The 17,263-nt window shown below is 47.1% G+C and overlaps 1 protein-coding gene across 1 annotated transcript in view; it reads left to right on the forward strand.

The window, feature by feature from the left end:
• Nucleotides 1–17,263, forward strand: part of ralgps2 (Ral GEF with PH domain and SH3 binding motif 2) — a gene marked incomplete at its 3' end in the record, with an annotated part of 44,428 nt that overhangs the window by 22,417 nt on the left and 4,748 nt on the right. Inside the window, exons 3-6 of the mRNA XM_084472958.1 lie at nucleotides 1,814–1,951; nucleotides 2,505–2,609; nucleotides 4,198–4,248; nucleotides 12,902–12,985. Coding sequence (XP_084329084.1) covers nucleotides 1,889–1,951; nucleotides 2,505–2,609; nucleotides 4,198–4,248; nucleotides 12,902–12,985 — 303 coding nt within the window. The 5' untranslated portion in view covers nucleotides 1,814–1,888. The remainder of the gene's footprint in view (nucleotides 1–1,813; nucleotides 1,952–2,504; nucleotides 2,610–4,197; nucleotides 4,249–12,901; nucleotides 12,986–17,263) is intronic.

A 17,263-nucleotide genomic window follows, 5' to 3' on the forward strand; every position in this document is an offset into this window, starting at 1 on the left:
TATGACATCCCTGTGTTCATGTGGGTCTTCCCGGGGCTTTGTTTTCATCCCACATCAAAAGCGAGTGCCCTACGGCGCTGGCAGTGGCTTTGAACCTGACGTACGTCCCTGGGGGCTGCCCTTGGGCCGGCCCAGATAGGCTCAACTAGAGGAGACGTTCCCCTGAATTCCCCTAAAATGTAAACTCATTTTAAGAATGGGAAATATTTGAGGCGAATGAAAACCATTTCCCTTGTCCTTGTATCTGCTGTAAACGTCTCATCACATCACATTCTATCCATATTTAAATTGCACGTTAGCCTGGAAATCCAGACCCGCATCTAGAAACTCGAGGGGCGGCACCCAGCATGCATTTGAAAATATCACTGCACGCAATTGGATAACACTACGACCAATCAGAGGAATACAAGGCGTGACGTATCCAGACCAGCGGAGCTAACCAATAGATAGGACTCTCGCCGTATCCGGTCGGTAAAACAGCAACGCTTTTGGCCCCCGCCTATATCAGATACACCGATGTGATTGGTTAATGTTCTGGGGGCCGGGGGCATCGGGGAGGGATTATATCGCTCGTTACCCAGAGTGACTTCGCTGAGCGAATTCAAATTGTGCTCCTCGCGCGAGAACTCTGGACTTCCAGGGTAGTTGCGCGTGTGCCTGACCCTCACTACGCTGCACTAAAGGGCAGCGTTGGCCCTGGCTGTGTGGTGGGCTTTTCCAAATGTAATTAACATTTCTGCCTGCTCAGCGGTCAGCTGTCTGGTTCATTTAATCCTAACAGAGGTGGCTGTGTGGTCGACGGAGGCACCGCTCACTGCGTGATTTGTGTGTCATGCTGTTGTTGTGCCATAGCAATGTTGTGTTGTCACCGCGGGGCCTGGGTCAGGTCTATGGCTTAAGCAACATTGACGATTTTTTTTGGAACTTAAAGTGAAACGACGCGTGTGTGTGTGTGTGCGTGCGCGCAGGTTGAGCAGAGTGTATCTGTATCTATTCACAGACCCTAATGCCACTAAAGACACGGAGAAGGAGCTTAGCCTGCCATCAGCGTTTCTTTATTTTTTTATTAATGTCAGTATACGGTACCCTCTGAAGCAGCCGCCGGAGCAGAATATTGATTCTGTCGTTGCTGAATAAAGCCGGCAGAACCGGTGCCATGACCTTCTAAAAGGACATCTTAACGAGGGGGAATAAGGGATTTAAAGGAAGGGAATATGAGGTGTGTTAATAAGTCATTCTGTAATGCGTGTCAAATTAACCCTCACCACCACTCGGAGGTCACTTCACCTAGGCCTGGGCAATAAAACAGTAAATGATCGTATCGTGATAGGCTTTTGATCAATATCAATATAAACCATGTTCAATATATATCGATAAGAGACTGGACCACCGGATCTAGCAGCTGGGTTTGTTACACAAACACGGTGCCATACTTTTTTTTTACAATATTTACTCGGATATTTACAATATCCGAGTGTGTTTCATTGTTGTATCGACACTGGAGTATTTATCAGTGAAGAACAGTGGAAGGTCGTATTAAGTGTTAAACAGTAAGTGTTTAAATCCAGCATGGTAATTCCTAGTCTTCTCAGGTCATTTAAAATGATCAACAGTTATCGATATGATCAGGATATATATGGTGAGGTGTCTTTCAGCCCCCCGTCGCCCAGGCCCTACCCTCCCCTCACCACAAGTGTTTAACCATGAGGTGGTGCTGCAGAGCGGTGCTGTGTGAGTGTGAGGAGTTCCAGGCTACACAGCCCTGATGTTAATGTGTGTGTGTGTGTGTGTGTGTCTTCCCCCCTCCCTCCAGAGGGGGCCAGGTGGGCTTAGCCTGCCACAGAGGATGAGGAGCTGTCTCCTGCGCTAAGAGCTGGATGGTGTGGGAATGATGGACGTCCCCAATGGCCAATCGGTGGTTAGCACAGCAGCTGCCACCACCCTCTCTGAGGTGTGTGTGTGTGTGTGTGTGTGTCCCGCCCACCACCATTTTCTCCACATCCACATCCACAAGTGTTGCCCCGGGTGTAAAGGGTGTAAATGTTAATCGATTTGTTATCCGTTAAGGGATCATACAGCCGACGATTTTGATGCGTCGATTCATCCGCAAGAGTATCGATTTATTAAAAGAAAAAAAATGCATTTATACAGTGGATAGGCTCATTGCCGTACTAGACCTGCACAGTGAGCACTAAAGTGTGTATAGATTACTGTTTCTGTAGTCTCAATAAAAGGCAAATTATTCCTTTTTTTGGTTGATTTATTTTATAGATATTATATTAATGTATGTATAATAGATATAATGTAAAGAATATTGAGTATCGAATCGTGGGGAATTCTGAAGTATCGAATCGTCACGAAGGCTCTGATTAACACCCCTACCCCGGTGTTGGATCATATGCTGTCTTGTGTTTCACCAGAAAAAAACTTTATCTGACTATCTTGCGTGTGTGTGTCCGTGTGTTTTTCTTCTTCTCTTTCTTCTTTTTTTTTTTTTTCCCCAGAGGAGCAACAGCTCAGAGTCTCTCGGTGATAAGGGTTCGGAGCTGAAGAAGAGCTTTGATGCAGTCGTGTTTGATGTTCTAAAGGTCACGCCAGAGGAATACGCAGTAAGTGCACCACCACCAAAGACCGAGCGACGCTGTGTCGTGTGTTAGGGTGTAAACGCAGCATAAAGCAAAACAGCTAAACCCAAAAGGCACACCCCAAAACCATAGTGTAGAAACCCCAAACCATAATGTAGAAACCCCAAACCATAATGTAGAAACCCCAAACCATAATGTAGAAACCCCAAACCATAATGTAGAAACCCCAAAACCGTAATGTAGAAACCCCAAACCATAATGTAGAAACCCCAAACCATAATGTAGAAACCCCAAACCATAATGTAGAAACCCCAAACCATAATGTAGAAACCCCAAACCATAATGTAGAAACCCCAAACCATAATGTAGAAACCCCAAACCATAATGTAGAAACCCCAAACCATAATGTAGAAACCCCAAACCATAATGTAGAAACCCCAAAACATAATGTAGAAACCCCAAACCATAATGTAGAAACCCCAAACCATAATGTAGAAACCCCAAACCATAATGTAGAAACCCCAAACCATAATGTAGAAACCCCAAACCATAATGTAGAAACCCCAAACCATAATGTAGAAATCCAAAAAGCGCTCTCAGCCCCGCCCACTTGCTCCCTGGACGTTAAACCCACCCGCGATGGAAGGATTCTGGTGAAACTCGGTCAAGGTTTGGATCAGTAATAATTGATGATACTTGGAACCAACCAACCTGGCCCGTGTATATTTCTTTGCGATGGGCAGGATCACAGTTTCTATGATTTTACTTTTTCAAACTCAAACTCTTTTTTTTTTTTTTTCTCCGCTGCTTAAAAACCAAATCTGAAAGTTAATATATTCGACTGTGACAGTTCTAATGAAATAAAGACGTATTGTTTCATTAAATGGTACATTTCTTTATTTTTTTGTTGACTGTGCTCAGTGTCACCGGCCACCAGGGGGCGCCCCTGACCTTGGTTTTTGTGTTGGGCTGACGAAGGCCAGCTTCTTCCACACAGGGAACCGTTTATTTTTGTGTGGGGAAATACTAGGAACCCATCTTCCCAAGCATCTGAAATTAAATTAACCGTACTCTAGAACGGATTAAAAAAATCTAAATGTAACCTGGAAATATAACATGTCACTGGTCTTCTCCCAGCGCTTGGTTAAAAACAAATCCCCTGTAGGTGAGGTTAGGACTGTGTCAGGGGGCCCCTTCCCGAACAGCAAGGGGCCCCCTGCCACATAATGTACTGAACCCAAGTATGTGGCAGTGTCTACTTCTCCACCAGACAAAATTAACTTTTCGGACTACGCAAACACTTGCTAACTCGCTTTTACATACAACACGTACAACCAAATACATTGTAGAAAAAAAACAACTAAACGCCTAACGGCTAATGTATTTTTAATAGTCTATGCGCAGTCGGGAGTATATAATAACAGGCTTTTTTCCTTCCCTTCCGTTGACCTGTGCAGTATAACGTGATGGTTTTGCTCTTGTTGACCTGTGCCAGATTAATTGCCTCACGATGTCTCTGGAAGCTTCCAGTCCAGTTAGGAGCAACGTCTGATCGGACCGGAGTGCCGTGGCCCCCTCACAGCTGTTCTGTCTCTTGTTCTGTGTCCCCCAGGGCCAGATTACACTCATGGATGCCCCGGTGTTCATAGCCATCCAGCCAGAGGTAAGGGGTGTGTGTGTGTGTGTGTGTGTGTGTGTGTGTGTGTGTGTGTGTGTGTGTGTGTGTGTGTGTGTGTGTGTGTGTGTGTGTGTGTGTGTGTGTGTGTGTGTGTGTGTGTGTGTGTGTGTGTGTGTGTGTGTGTGCTCCCCTGCCACAGTCGAAAGTCTACTTTTGAACGATATTTAGGATGGCCATTAGTATCGCCTTTTTCTCCCCCCAGCCACGCGTCACTCCTACTTTATTGATAATATACGGCGCCATTTTTACTCCCCCGCCACTACACTACACTACCATGGGTAAGCAATTGGAGCCAGTGTAAACGATGACGTGCAGATGTGGCCGGACTCACAGGCAGCCTACATGACACAAGGCTTTCCTGTCGTGGTCTCGACCCGACGTACAGTGTCGTACAGCCTGGTACTGGCGACTGCGACTGCAGACCGCGGTCCACTGGCTACCGTCAGCCAAATGGAAACCCAACCACATTCAACCCAGTCCACACTGAGCTGCAGTACAGGAAGCTTTTTGATTTTATTAGTGTTCTAAATGAGCTTGTTTTGTCTTTAGAAATGGAAAAAAGCACGGGGGGGGGGGGACTATGTTCTCCTAAAAGCTTTCACCAGGGCTGTGTCTGTTCAATGGCGAAGCGGCTTCCTTTGAAACCTGAACTTTTTCAACCAAGAAAAGTGCTTTTGGCTGAAAGTGGTGCTACGTTAAATTGATTGTCGGCCCTTTGAGCTGGAACGAGAGCATCAACCCGAGGGGAGGAATGAAGTGAATCTGCAGAGAATCACGGTTGGAGAGCTTACTTCTATGGAAGTTGTACAGTACAGTCTTTCGTCAATGGACGCTCAAAGGTTTTTCACATTTTTGGACTGTTCATTCGCTATAAGTAGCTAAGTAGTAGTAGTAGGAGGCAGAGCTTTGCCGCATTAAACGCATTACGGTACGTTTTAAACAAAGAACAAAGATCAAATGAAGAAGTGGTTCAACCGTCTGCTGAAACGTTATCTACATCAGGCCCCTACAAAGCGTTGGCATCTCACTGGAATCTGTTCCAATCTATTAACCCAGTGAGGTCATTTTCATGTCCCGTCAAACTTACATGGACTGGAATTTCCAATTTCCAATCATTTAAAGACGTTTCTTCAGGAGACGGCCCCGAGGCATCTTCAAGTTCCTGGAAATATAAAATAGCAGAGACACAAGAGGGCGTTGGGGAGGGAGACTCCATGTGGAAAGTTTTTTTTTTTTTTTGAAGGAGATCTTTTGTGCGTACGTGCGTCCGATTTAAGGGGTGCTGGTGACAAAGGCTTGTGCAGAAGGGTTCTTCTGTGTGCTCAGGACACCGGCCCAGAGACGGACAAGGGTTTGTCTCCGGGGTGTTCACAAAGACTTAACTGACCTGGCACACAACGTTCTGGGGATTCCATCAGTGGGGCCCAGGCAGTACAGGCCTAGGCAAAGGAAGGGAAAACGGGTGCATGGATGGATGGATGGATGGATGCATGGACAGATGGCTAGATGGATAGATCTATTAAAGCGGTTGAGGCATGACCTGCGTGACGGAGTCCTTCACAAATCATTGTGTCATTCTGTGTGACAGGGTATTTGTCCCAAAGAATATGCTATGTCTTTGCAATAGATTTGTTTACATGGAGTTGCTAGTGACGTGATAGCACTGAAGATACAGTGATGTTTTTGTACAGACTGATCCCTGACTTTTCCATTGATTTCAGTTTGTTTAAAAAAAAAAAATAGATTTCCATTACGTAATGTTTTGATGTCAGGTCCTAAAATATGGATCTGCGCCATATGCCTGGCGCCATATGCCACCACAACACATCAAAGTATTGTGTGGGCCAAACACCCCCCCAGGCAGTCTCGACGAGATTACATCTGAAATATTAAGATGACTTGCATGATCGAGAGCCATACAACAGTCATTTTCCAACAAGTTTTTTGTCTGGGGTTAACTGTAGTTGAAATAGATAGTTTCGTTGACTGCAACAATGCCCTCACACTACTGCTTGTGTCCAAACCTGTTTGTCAATGTCAGCCAAGAAATAATTAAAATGTTTTTTTTCCATGATAGTTGCCAGCTGCAGCTGCTTTTTTTAATCTTCTGTGGTTCTTTTTAGTGTTTTGTTGATATGTTGTTGCAATGTACAACACAATGACTCTGTTTACCTGTAAGATCTAATAAGTGTAAACCAGTTTGTGAGTTGGCCCTGTGGCTGATGTGGTAAAAAGTGTCTGTCTTGTCTCCATAAGCACATCATAACCATTTATGTGTGTGTGCGTGTGCGTGTGTGTGCGTGTATGTGCGTTGGTGCTGAGAATCAATGAAAAATCCCCCTGTGTGCACTGATACGAGGCAGATGGCGTAGGAGTTGGGAATGTGTACAGTAGTCTACCTGGCTGCATGAGGGACCAGTTCTGGCTGTCTCTATGCCAATGATGGAGCTTTTTCATGAGGAGCAAAACCTTTTGAAAGGATGGAACCGGTCTGGGTGATGAAACTGTCGTAACCGTCCGTCCCTGGCTTCACTAAAACATTCATAACCAATATAATTTGGTTCAGTAACATCATTGTATCAACAGAGACGAGAATAGAGAATTGAGCTTGCGTGTGCGAATGCAAGAAACATAAAACAATGGGAATACAGAGCACACAAATGCTCGCTGTTCTGGTGAAGGTTGGATCACCCAGACATGTCCTCTAAAACATCCCCTTCCCGTGTATTCAGGGGGTCGGGTCGGATCGTCCATATAGGTAACCCTGCCCCTACACACATGTCGCATAGTCCACAGCTGCTGACCGTAGAAGTTCAGACTTTTGGGCTACATCGTAGTGTTATGCAAGTAACATTACTCTGCCTCATGTCCAGTGGTGGGAAGCGAAGGGGAGCTGGTGGTGTCCTTCTGAGCCAAAGACATTACAGGCTCCCCACAGTGTTTCTCTCAAGAGTGTGGGACCAGGAAGAGGCGTGGGCGTGGGAGATACTAATCTGTTAAACAGAAAACGTTTGACACGTTTCATCCCATCCTGCCTCCAGCAGTCTGGCGAGACAGCTGGAAGACTCCAGCGGTAGATCTGTCCCGTCCCGTCCACCCCCCACGCGGTGATGGAGAACACAGACGCTTTGCATAATGCTCCTTTATTCACCCCCGTGGTTTATTGTAAGGTCAGACTGATCCCCTGACTGTATTTCCTGCTGATAACGTGGCAAGTTAGGCTGAATGTTTTCTAACTATACTACACTTATCTGACCCCAGCGACCCCCCCCCCCCCCCCCCCCCCCCCCCCCTCTACAGCGTGAGGGTCATATGAATTGAGTAGCGGTGGTACCGCGATTTGATTTTAAAATGAAATCGGACCAAACTGGTCTTTCTCAGTCTAGTTTTGGAGTCATTTGTAAATGAGGCTTTTTCTCTTGGCTTTTGGTGTATATGTCTTTTCTGAGCGATGGAGAGGAAGAAGTAAATAGATGTGAAGGAAAAGGATTGTGTACCCCTTTTGTTTTTCAGGCTAAAGTCATGAAAACAGCCCTGAAAACAGCCAGAGACATAAAACACAAAGTATGTCTTGCAGGCACAAGCCTAGCAGGTCTCGCCTTTGTAGTTAAACGCTTGGCTGTTTAGCTTTTATGTTCCATTGAGAAATATGCTTGTTCCTCGAAGCTCTAAAACGACTTCTAAACAACATCTTCGTTTGATCACTGAAAGGAACAGTCAGAAATACTCACTCACTCATACATACCCATTCTGACCCGAGCAGCTGACCAAGGTCAGTGGGAAGGCTTCACAGATGCTGCGGGGCCTACACGCTGGTCTTCAGTTTAACAACGCATTTTTTTAAAGAGCCGTCATCTTGTTGTACGTGAACAACGGGTATCGCGTGTTAAAGGTTGTGTCAATGTTTCCTTTACGGCGTTGACGTGTGGTCGACGCGCACGTCCTGCCATGCGGGTATGAAACGCACCGGGCTTCATTAGGTTAGGTCATGCTGCTACACTCAACACAATCTGTGTTGTCTGCTTTTGGGCTTCAACATTCAACAGTCTTGAATGACTTAAAGCTCACGTTTATTATTAGGTGTGTAACAACGCGCGTATTCGTACTGAAATCTTTCGGTACGGGTCTAACGGTTTGATGCACGTTTCATTTCGGTACGTTACGAGAAAAAAAAAACTGTTTTTATTGATTATCACACACTCTGTGACTGTTTTGTCTTGTCCAGAGGATTTGTGTTGACTTATTTCCACAATGGAAATAAGTCCTAGACTTTGTATTTGATGTCTTTTTCATTTGTGTAAGGCATTTGTTTGATACAATTTACTAAATCAAATCAAAATCCAAAAAAAAGAAAACATACCGAAGCATGACTTAAAAACCGAGGAACGTACCGAATCGTGACTTTTGTGTATCGTTACACCCCTATTTATTATGGAGTTGTCCTTCCTTAGGGCTGAAGTTGACTGGGACTGGACTGTAGCTCTGTGTGTCATAATGCCGGCGGTCTTTGCTCAGAGGAGCACATAAACCTGAAGTATAAAATCGGGGCACACACGGCATTGGGCAGATTTTCCATTTCTCACACACACACTCACACTCGCACTCATGTAAACGTAAAGCCAGCAATTGACACACAACGTGTCAATAAAGTAGCCTTACTGGGAATTGACACCGCAGGCGAGAGAGAGACGTGAGCGTAGCGTAGGCGTCATCAGTTCACACCGCCGCCGTTTATTTTGCTGTATTTTCAAGGTTCATCAGATAATAGGCCCACACGTCATCACCGAGACGCTTCAGAAACGCTTGAGAATAGAAGTGAAGCGTAAAGTTAAGCTTTGGTCGGCCGTGAGACGGGGGTAGAACGCTGCCGGTGTGAATCAGTGCACTGATTCACACCGGCGACGGCTGACGGCCGATGTCTGACGGCCGACTGACGGCCGACTGAAAAACGTCTGAAACGGCTCTGGTGTAAATTGGCCCTTATTCTAGCAGCCCTGTTGTGCTCAGGCGGTGTGTCGTGTGTGACAGCATGTGTCTGGTCTCGTGGGGTACAGCCTTTTTGTGGGCCTGCGTTCTTTAGTGCCTCCAGTGTGAAATTAAACTTTAAAGTTAAAGGAAATAAATTGAAAAAACTTCTCTGGGACTTTGCCCAGGCTGGATCAGCCCACTGATGTTTTATCACACTAACAGCAACCACTCGCGGTTGTTTTGCCTGGCAACACTTTAATAGTCCACTCTCGAAGCTTTGGGTCATATCATGTTCGGGAAACAATTAAGTAACAGACAATAAATTGAATCATTGTATAAATATCTAATGATCCCGCTAGGGTATTAAACTACATTTTATGGACGATAAGTGTCCAGTGATTGTCTGCAGAGGCAGTGTTGAAGTAAAAACAAGTACTGCTAAGTCTTGTACCTACCCAATGATGGAGTGTTAATCTAGGTCATGTATCGTCTCACAAATCAGACCGTAGCGTCCTTTCTAAAGTCTGCCGGCGGACGAGCTCAAGTCTGGGTGAACGGGGGCGTTTCACCGTCTTTCTGTTCATATTCTTCGTGTCCTTCGACCAATCGTGTGGCTTGAGGCGGTGAACTGTAAGCGTGTGATTTTTAAAATGCTCTTCTGAAAGCTTAATCCACTTGCAGGAATTAGTTTCCCTTCAGTAGAATATCTCTGTGATGAGAAAAGCAGCAGGGGGTTCCCTCGTCACCTCGTGTACGGCTCACGCTCTGTGCCGTCCCCCCCCCCCCAATGCCTCTTTTTAGAATATCAATCAGACACCACGTACTGCATAGGTTAATGAACGGTTACTAGGGGTGTAACCATACGCATATTTGTACACAATGGAAATAAGTCCTGGACTTTATTGTGTTTTTATCCTCAATTGTATTTGATGTCTTTTCATGCGTGTAAGGCATTTGTTTGATACAATTTCATAAATCAAAATCAAATCAAATCCAAAAAGAAATTGTTTAATAAAAGTACAATTTTGACCCTGCTGTACCGAAGAGAAAAAAAACACACCGAACCGTGACTTAAAAAGCCGAGGTACGTACCGAATCGTGTCTTTTGTGTATCGTTACGCCCCTAACGGTCACTGACAGCCTTTAAGATGTGGGTAACGTTACAGTAGAGGACTGTCTAAATAAAGCGTGTCTTGGTCATGCCCTCCGAGGCTCAGGAGAATATGCGTGGAAAAATAAATAAATAGACGGGATCGCCGGGTGGCTCTGGTGAGGGGCGGAACGTGTCCTTTAGCGACGCGTTCGATTGGCCAAGCTGCGGCGGTCTGGAGAGTCAGGCCTTGTTGACGTTGGCAGGGGGGGGGGGGGGGTGTAAGACGTGACACGGAGAGCAGTGTGTGACTGTAGGTGGTCAGGTAGTGGTCGGAACGTCTCGCGTGTGTACGTGAGACGCCCGCGTACACACACACGCATGAACAACATGGGCCACCCTCAGTGGGACGGGGGGTGTCCAGTGGGGGCAGTGTGGGAGGGAGGTTGGGTTTTGGGCGGTGTGGACAGGGGAAGGAGGGGGTAGATGTATGCATCTATTTCAGGCGGGGCTGACGTCACGTAAACAAGACGTTCTTAAGGAGCGTTGAGGTCTGCCCGGCCGGAGGGAGTTCCTCTCAGGACGTCGTTACTGGCGGCCCGGGTTTCTTTTATTCCATCTCGTGTGCCCTGGTACCAGGGCACCGTACCTCCCACGGATGCAGCTAGACAGGCCAAAGGCTCCCCCCCCCAAAAATGCCCCATTTTATCTTCTTCTTCTTTTTCTTCTTCCTCCCTCCGTTCCCGCCCTGTCCTCATCCAGAGAGAGGCATCTCGCTCACCAGCCCTCTGAAGTCAGCCTCCAACATCTGTGTTTGATGTGCAACTTCCTTTTGCCCTAACGGCGCGCGTTAGTCGCAGTCCACACACACACACACACACACACACACACACACACACACACACACACACACACACACACACACACACACACACACACACACACACACACACACACACACACACACACACACACACAGAGAGAGAGAGAATTAACTATTTCCGCATGGGACCGCTCCTCTTATTGTGGTCTTATGAGCAGCTGGTGGAGGGTGTCTGGCTCAGACCGAGGGTCCCAGAGCGGGTATTGTGCTGTGGGGAGCGCGCTGCAGCCTAACTAACTCGTCATTTCACAGACGTCGGCCGGTCGGCCGGTCGGCCGGCCTGGCAGGCAGGCTGTGCGAGGGAGGGCTTGCACAACGTTTTTCCTACTGTTACGTCAATGTCCCTGGCCTGGACGGGCCCCGCCGGGTCCAAGGGAGGGTCCGGGTTCCCTCGCAAGTTCTGTGTGGTCTCCGTCTCTGTCTCCGTCTCTGTCTGGCCCCCGAGACCCACCGGCGCAGAGCCGTCCCAGCGTAGCGTGTTAAACAGCCATTCATGTCCGTGAAACATACGTGGGATTTGTGGCCTTGCACGTCTGCAAGCAGTTCTCAGGAATCACTTGAGTAACAGTTCTCAGGAATCACTTGAGTAACAATTCTCAGGAATCACTTGAGTAACAATTCTCAGGAATCACTTGAGTAACAATTCTCAGGAATCACTTGAGTAACAATTCTCAGGAATCACTTGAGTAACAGTTCTCAGGAATCACTCAAAGCGTGGCGGTAGTAGTTCTCCTTATTTGATAGAGTAGTGTTTTCCGTTTTTTGGTTTGTTTGAATAGCGAGGCTAACCCCCGTAATACCCTGGGTGTTTCTGTGGTACTCGAGGTGGGTTGTTAAAGCAGACTTTCTCTTGATGGATCATCTGTTCAGTGTCTTTTTTTTTTTTTTGTTGCCTTGTTTTTCATGGCTTAGCCCGCCATACTCCGGCTCCTTTTCACCTTCAACCCGATTGATTTTCAGCCCTGCAGAATAACAATGATCACCATTCCCGTAGTTGCTCAAACTAATCACGTATTGCACATGTTTTCTTGTTGCTGAGGATCGTTTCGTCAAAGGGGGCTGTGCTCCTCCATGTTTGAGAGCAGCACCTCTCATAGCTCTCGGGCTTTTGGCAGATTTGATTTGTATTGTCCAAAGGAAGGAGGAACAAAGCGGCCTTGTCTGCGTCACCTCGCTATTATTCATTTAATTTGATGGGAGTCTCTTGTGCCAAATATTTGCTGTCCTACTATTATCCAGCTATTATCAGGATCTCCTCAAACCTTTTCTAGAAGCATCTCCCACCGGGGAGCCCCATGCCGAGACTGAATGCACTCTATGGAGAAAAGTATACACCAGATGGCATTTAATGAATCATATTTATTACTCATTTTGTTAGGCATTGCATGCAACGATTTTGTAGTCCGCTTGCTGGCTTACCAAACCATAGTGATTATTATGTCCATTTATGCCAATTAAAATACAATACTTAAAACTGGGAATGCCTAGTAGGAATGCATCTTTTTGTGGGAAAGTATGTAATCTCTGAAACCACTTGAATTCCGACATGGCTGCGTTATTTATCTTATCGTCAATGGCAATAAATCATAAGCCGGGCAATAAAAAGTGATCTGCCAATTTGTTTTTAAGAGAATTCCGCACTATGTCAGTTCTCCGATATTTTGGCTGCGTTACCAAAAACGTCTCCCTGTTTGCAGGAGCTGTCGAGCTGCGGCTGGAATAAGAAGGAGAAGCACAGCTCTGCGCCCAACGCTGTAGCCTTCACCCGCCGGTTCAACCAGGTGAGAGGGACACGCACGCACGCACGCACGCACACACGCACGCACGCACACACGCACACCCCTAATGAGGCCACGTGAGGTCCGCTCGCCATGCATATGATGCACCGGCCCTCTGCCCTGCACTTAATATGGTGACCTGTAAACGGGGGTCTTTCCCGTAAGGAGGGGCTCAGGGAGACTTCCGTGTGGGGATGTTGTAAAATGTGCAGCACTTGGCACAGCCCGTCGGAAAAAAGACCGCGTATTGTATTTCCATCATCTCCCCATCAACCCCCCCTAACCCCGAAGTACCAAATCATCACCGAGCGCTCGGAGAATCTGTGTGTTGTAAGGACTTGGCGGCGGCGGCGGCGGCGGCGGCCGTGCTCAGATGGGGTTCCCACTGGGAGCCCGATGCGTCGGGCGTCTTGGCTTCCAACCCCCCCCCCCCCCCCCCCGGTAACCTGCCGCCGACGCTCTCCGTCAGTCACAGAGACACCACAGGCGAGGAAATCGACGCAAAACCACAAACCGTCCTGGGCTGACCTCCTGGTGTCTGATAGATGGTGGGAGTGTGGTTCAACTTGTAGTTGTTAAAGTGTGTGTGTGTGTGTGTGTGTGTGTGTGTGTGTGTGTGTGTGTGTGTGTGTGTGTGTGTGTGTGTGTGTGTGTGTGTGTGTGTGTGTGTGTGTGTGTGTGTGTGTGTGTGTGTGTTAGTTTAAGTGTGTGTGTTAGACTAACACACACACACTTAAACTAACACTGTTAGTTTAAGTGTGTTTGTATGTGTGTGTTAGTTTAAGTGTGTGCGTGTGTTAGTGTAAGTGTGTATACGTGTGTTAGTTTAAGTGTGTGTGTGTGTGTGACAGCATGTTCTCTGGGTGCCCCCTCCACGTTGTGAGCGGCGAGCTCCAGGGCATGATGTCATGTGCACGGTACCCTTTCGTCCGAGTCCAGTTGTATTTTTTCCAGGCCTTCTTTAAAAGACCAGCCTCGCCGCCCTCCAGTATAAATATCAGATGATTTAGCAAGAATGTGTGGCTGTGGAAACTTTCCCCGCGCGTCGCCATGTATAGCAGATCCCAAACGGCGATTCAAGATGTTAGCTACACACATTTGGACTGTTATGGGCCAAGGAAAATGAGCCGTTTTTGAATAATGGGACTTGGGACGTTTGACGAGTGAGGGCTCCAGGCCGGCTGCTAAGCACGAGTCGGGGCCGATTCCTCGTCCGTCTCTTTGGAGTTCTGATGGCAACGCATCCTGAAACCTAACGGCGCAGAAGAGAACTGGCAAGTCGGTTTAGCAGGCACCAAGACGACAGAAGAATTCTCCGGCATTTCATCAGTCCATCTGTCATTTTTTTATTTTTTTTTATTTTTTTTTATTTTTTTTCAGGAGACAGGAGCATAATTGACCGAACATATCACTTTTCGGGTAGCCTTGCACATTCTTCATTAATAACGAGTTAGCGAGTCTTTAATATTGTTTTTCTACAATCCTGTAGGGAGTATGGGATTTTGGTATGATGCATTCTACACCTGTACATGAATTCACATTGTGGTATTAGTAATACTAAGGTCGACAATAGGCAGCATAGGACTGAGTTCAAAGAGGTAGACAATGTGAGGGTCGATGAAACCAAACTGAGCATTTCTAGAGGTGACCAACTCTAAAAGCTTAATGTACGCACTTAATGAACGCACTTAATGTATGTTGTATTTATTCATAGTACTTCATTGTGTTGCATCTGCAGTAGCTAGCTATCAATGCTGTATACGGGGAATGGGGTTGGCCTGGCGATTGTCAGTACTTGCACTTGGCTCTATGAACATCTTTACCTTACTGACAGCGATATATTGTTTCATTTCTTATGACAAATGTACTTATTGTAAGTTGCTGTGGATAAAAGCGTCTGCTAAATGTAAAACGCTTGGACTCAGCTGTGACTCAATGTTGTCCTCAATGTGTCTTAGGCAGGACATTGATTCCCTGGTTTTGTTGATGACCTTTGGGCAATAGCCCCCTAAACTGGAACAGAGAATTGGAAAATGGAACATGACACCGGAGGAAATGGACAGGAACCATCTCATCTTCTTTCTGCTAGAATTGAGTCTGGGTTGTTCGAGGAGGACGGTTTGAATTTCTTAATGACCTCTCCATCTCCCAAGCCACACAAACGAGTCACTCGGACACAAACTGAACACAAAAGTGTGCCTCCCACGCCCCCTGCACCTCCTTGAAGCAGGGCAGGTGTATTACCTTGCTCAAAACTCTTTTGTTTTTATTGTCGTTCTGTTCCGCCCCACCTGCTCTACCTGGCCATGAAACTGTCTGGACCCCAGCTATGGGCCAGAGCCTGGCCATTCCTCCTATTGAGGGGGTTCTCACCATTGAGCAGGCTTTTAAGGCTGAGATATCATCATTTTAAGGATGTTTAGACGATGTGTAACCACAGGGACTCCCAGACGACTTAGCCAAAAGTTCACGGTTCATTTCCATCCATCTTGATCCCTGAACACGCAGGCGCACTGCGACCACGGCGGACTTGGCGGGCCGTTTTTTTTCTTTGCGTCGGAGACTTCATTTCGTCTGTGTTCAGCCACGCATGCCAAGATGGACCGGATAACGTGCTCTGCGACGCTCCACTACATCAAATCCAAGTCGTCCGTCTATCAACAATATACTCAAACCACATCGGGTTAGCCCTAATAAGAAGCCGGACCACTGCGGGGTATCAAATGTCCGCGTGTCCTGCCGGGTTGGAGAGGTCCGCGCTGCAGTTAATGCTCGGTGGGAAGAGAGCAGTGTTTCGAAAGCCCCTTGGCTGCACCGTTGTCTGCCGTGCCAGCACATTCTCATTCTTGAGTTCGTCAAAAATCGACGCCAGGGGTTTCGGCGTCAACTGCTGACGCCAAACGTGTCCTTGTGGGTCTTCATTCGACGCAGGGGGCTTTGTAATCCCTCCACGGCGATATCTGACGCCCGGGGAAAGCGCTCCCGCAAATCTTTTTTTTTCCGTAGGATGGTAGGGGCAAGTACCACCTTTTAGGGTTAGGGTAGTAGTGGTTAGGGTAGTAGTGGTTAGGGTTAGGGTAGTAGTGGTAAGGGTAGTAGTGGTTAGGGTTAGGGTAGTAGTGGTTAGGGTAGTAGTGGTTAGGGTTAGGGTAGTAGTGGTAAGGGTAGTAGTGGTTAGGGTTAGGGTAGTAGTGGTTAGGGTTAGGGTAGTAGTGGTTAGGGTTAGGGTAGTAGTGGTTAGGGTAGTAGTGGTTAGGGTTAGGGTAGTAGTGGTTAGGGTAGTAGTGGTTAGGGTTAGGGTAGTAGTGGTTAGGGTAGTAGTAGTTAGGGTTAGGGTAGTAGTGGTTAGGGTAGTAGTGGTTAGGGTTAGGGTAGTAGTGGTTAGGGTTAGGGTAGTAGTGGTTAGGGTAGTAGTAGTTAGGGTTAGGGTAGTAGTGGTTAGGGTAGTAGTGGTTAGGGTTAGGGTAGTAGTGGTTAGGGTTAGGGTAGTAGTGGTAAGGGTAGTAGTGGTTAGGGTAGTAGTAGTAGTTAGGGTTAGGGTAGTAGTGGTTAGGGTAGTAGTGGTTAGTGTTAGGGTAAGAGTTACGCACTTAACACTTATCGCCGTGGAGGCATTACATTGAGTTGATGACCCCCTGCGTCGAATGAAGACGCACAAGGACACCCTTTGCGTCAGCAGTTAACGCCAAAAACCCCTGACCAAGCGTCGACTTTTTTGACGAACTCTGAGTGAGACTGCGTTGGCCGTGCAGCAGAGCAGATGAAAGGCACGGCCATCAGCGTTGGTATCTCTATCCGCTCCGTCTTTGTGGTGAAAGAGGGCCCCTGGAGGGCCCCTTTTACAGACACGTAATACGACGAGAGAAGACACGTTTCACCTGTTTCTCGTTTGTCTCCGTGTCCCTCCCTCGTCCACGTTCACCTCATACGTTCCCCGTGAACACATCATTTTTTTTTTCAACAGCTAGATGAGGAATATGAGACACATCTGGCTCCGTATCACCATGTGTGTGTTTGCCTCTGAGATTAAATGGGAGTGAGTGTGAAGTGAAGAATGGGTCTTCAAGGTGTCTGAGAACCAAAGCACTCACTGACAGACACACGCGCTCACACGCGCACGCACACGCACACACACACGGAGACACAAACACAGATTTCGGAAGAAAATGACACGGCTGAAAATGACACCTACTCCGTTCAGCTCTGAAGGAGATGGGAGGGAAAGAGAAAGCTAAAGGAAGGGAAACGGTGACGTTTGGTGTTCATGGGCCACCTTACTGT

This window comes from Micromesistius poutassou, assembly GCF_964030765.1.
Source record: "Micromesistius poutassou genome assembly, chromosome: 9".
Lineage (NCBI taxonomy): Eukaryota > Metazoa > Chordata > Actinopteri > Gadiformes > Gadidae > Micromesistius > Micromesistius poutassou.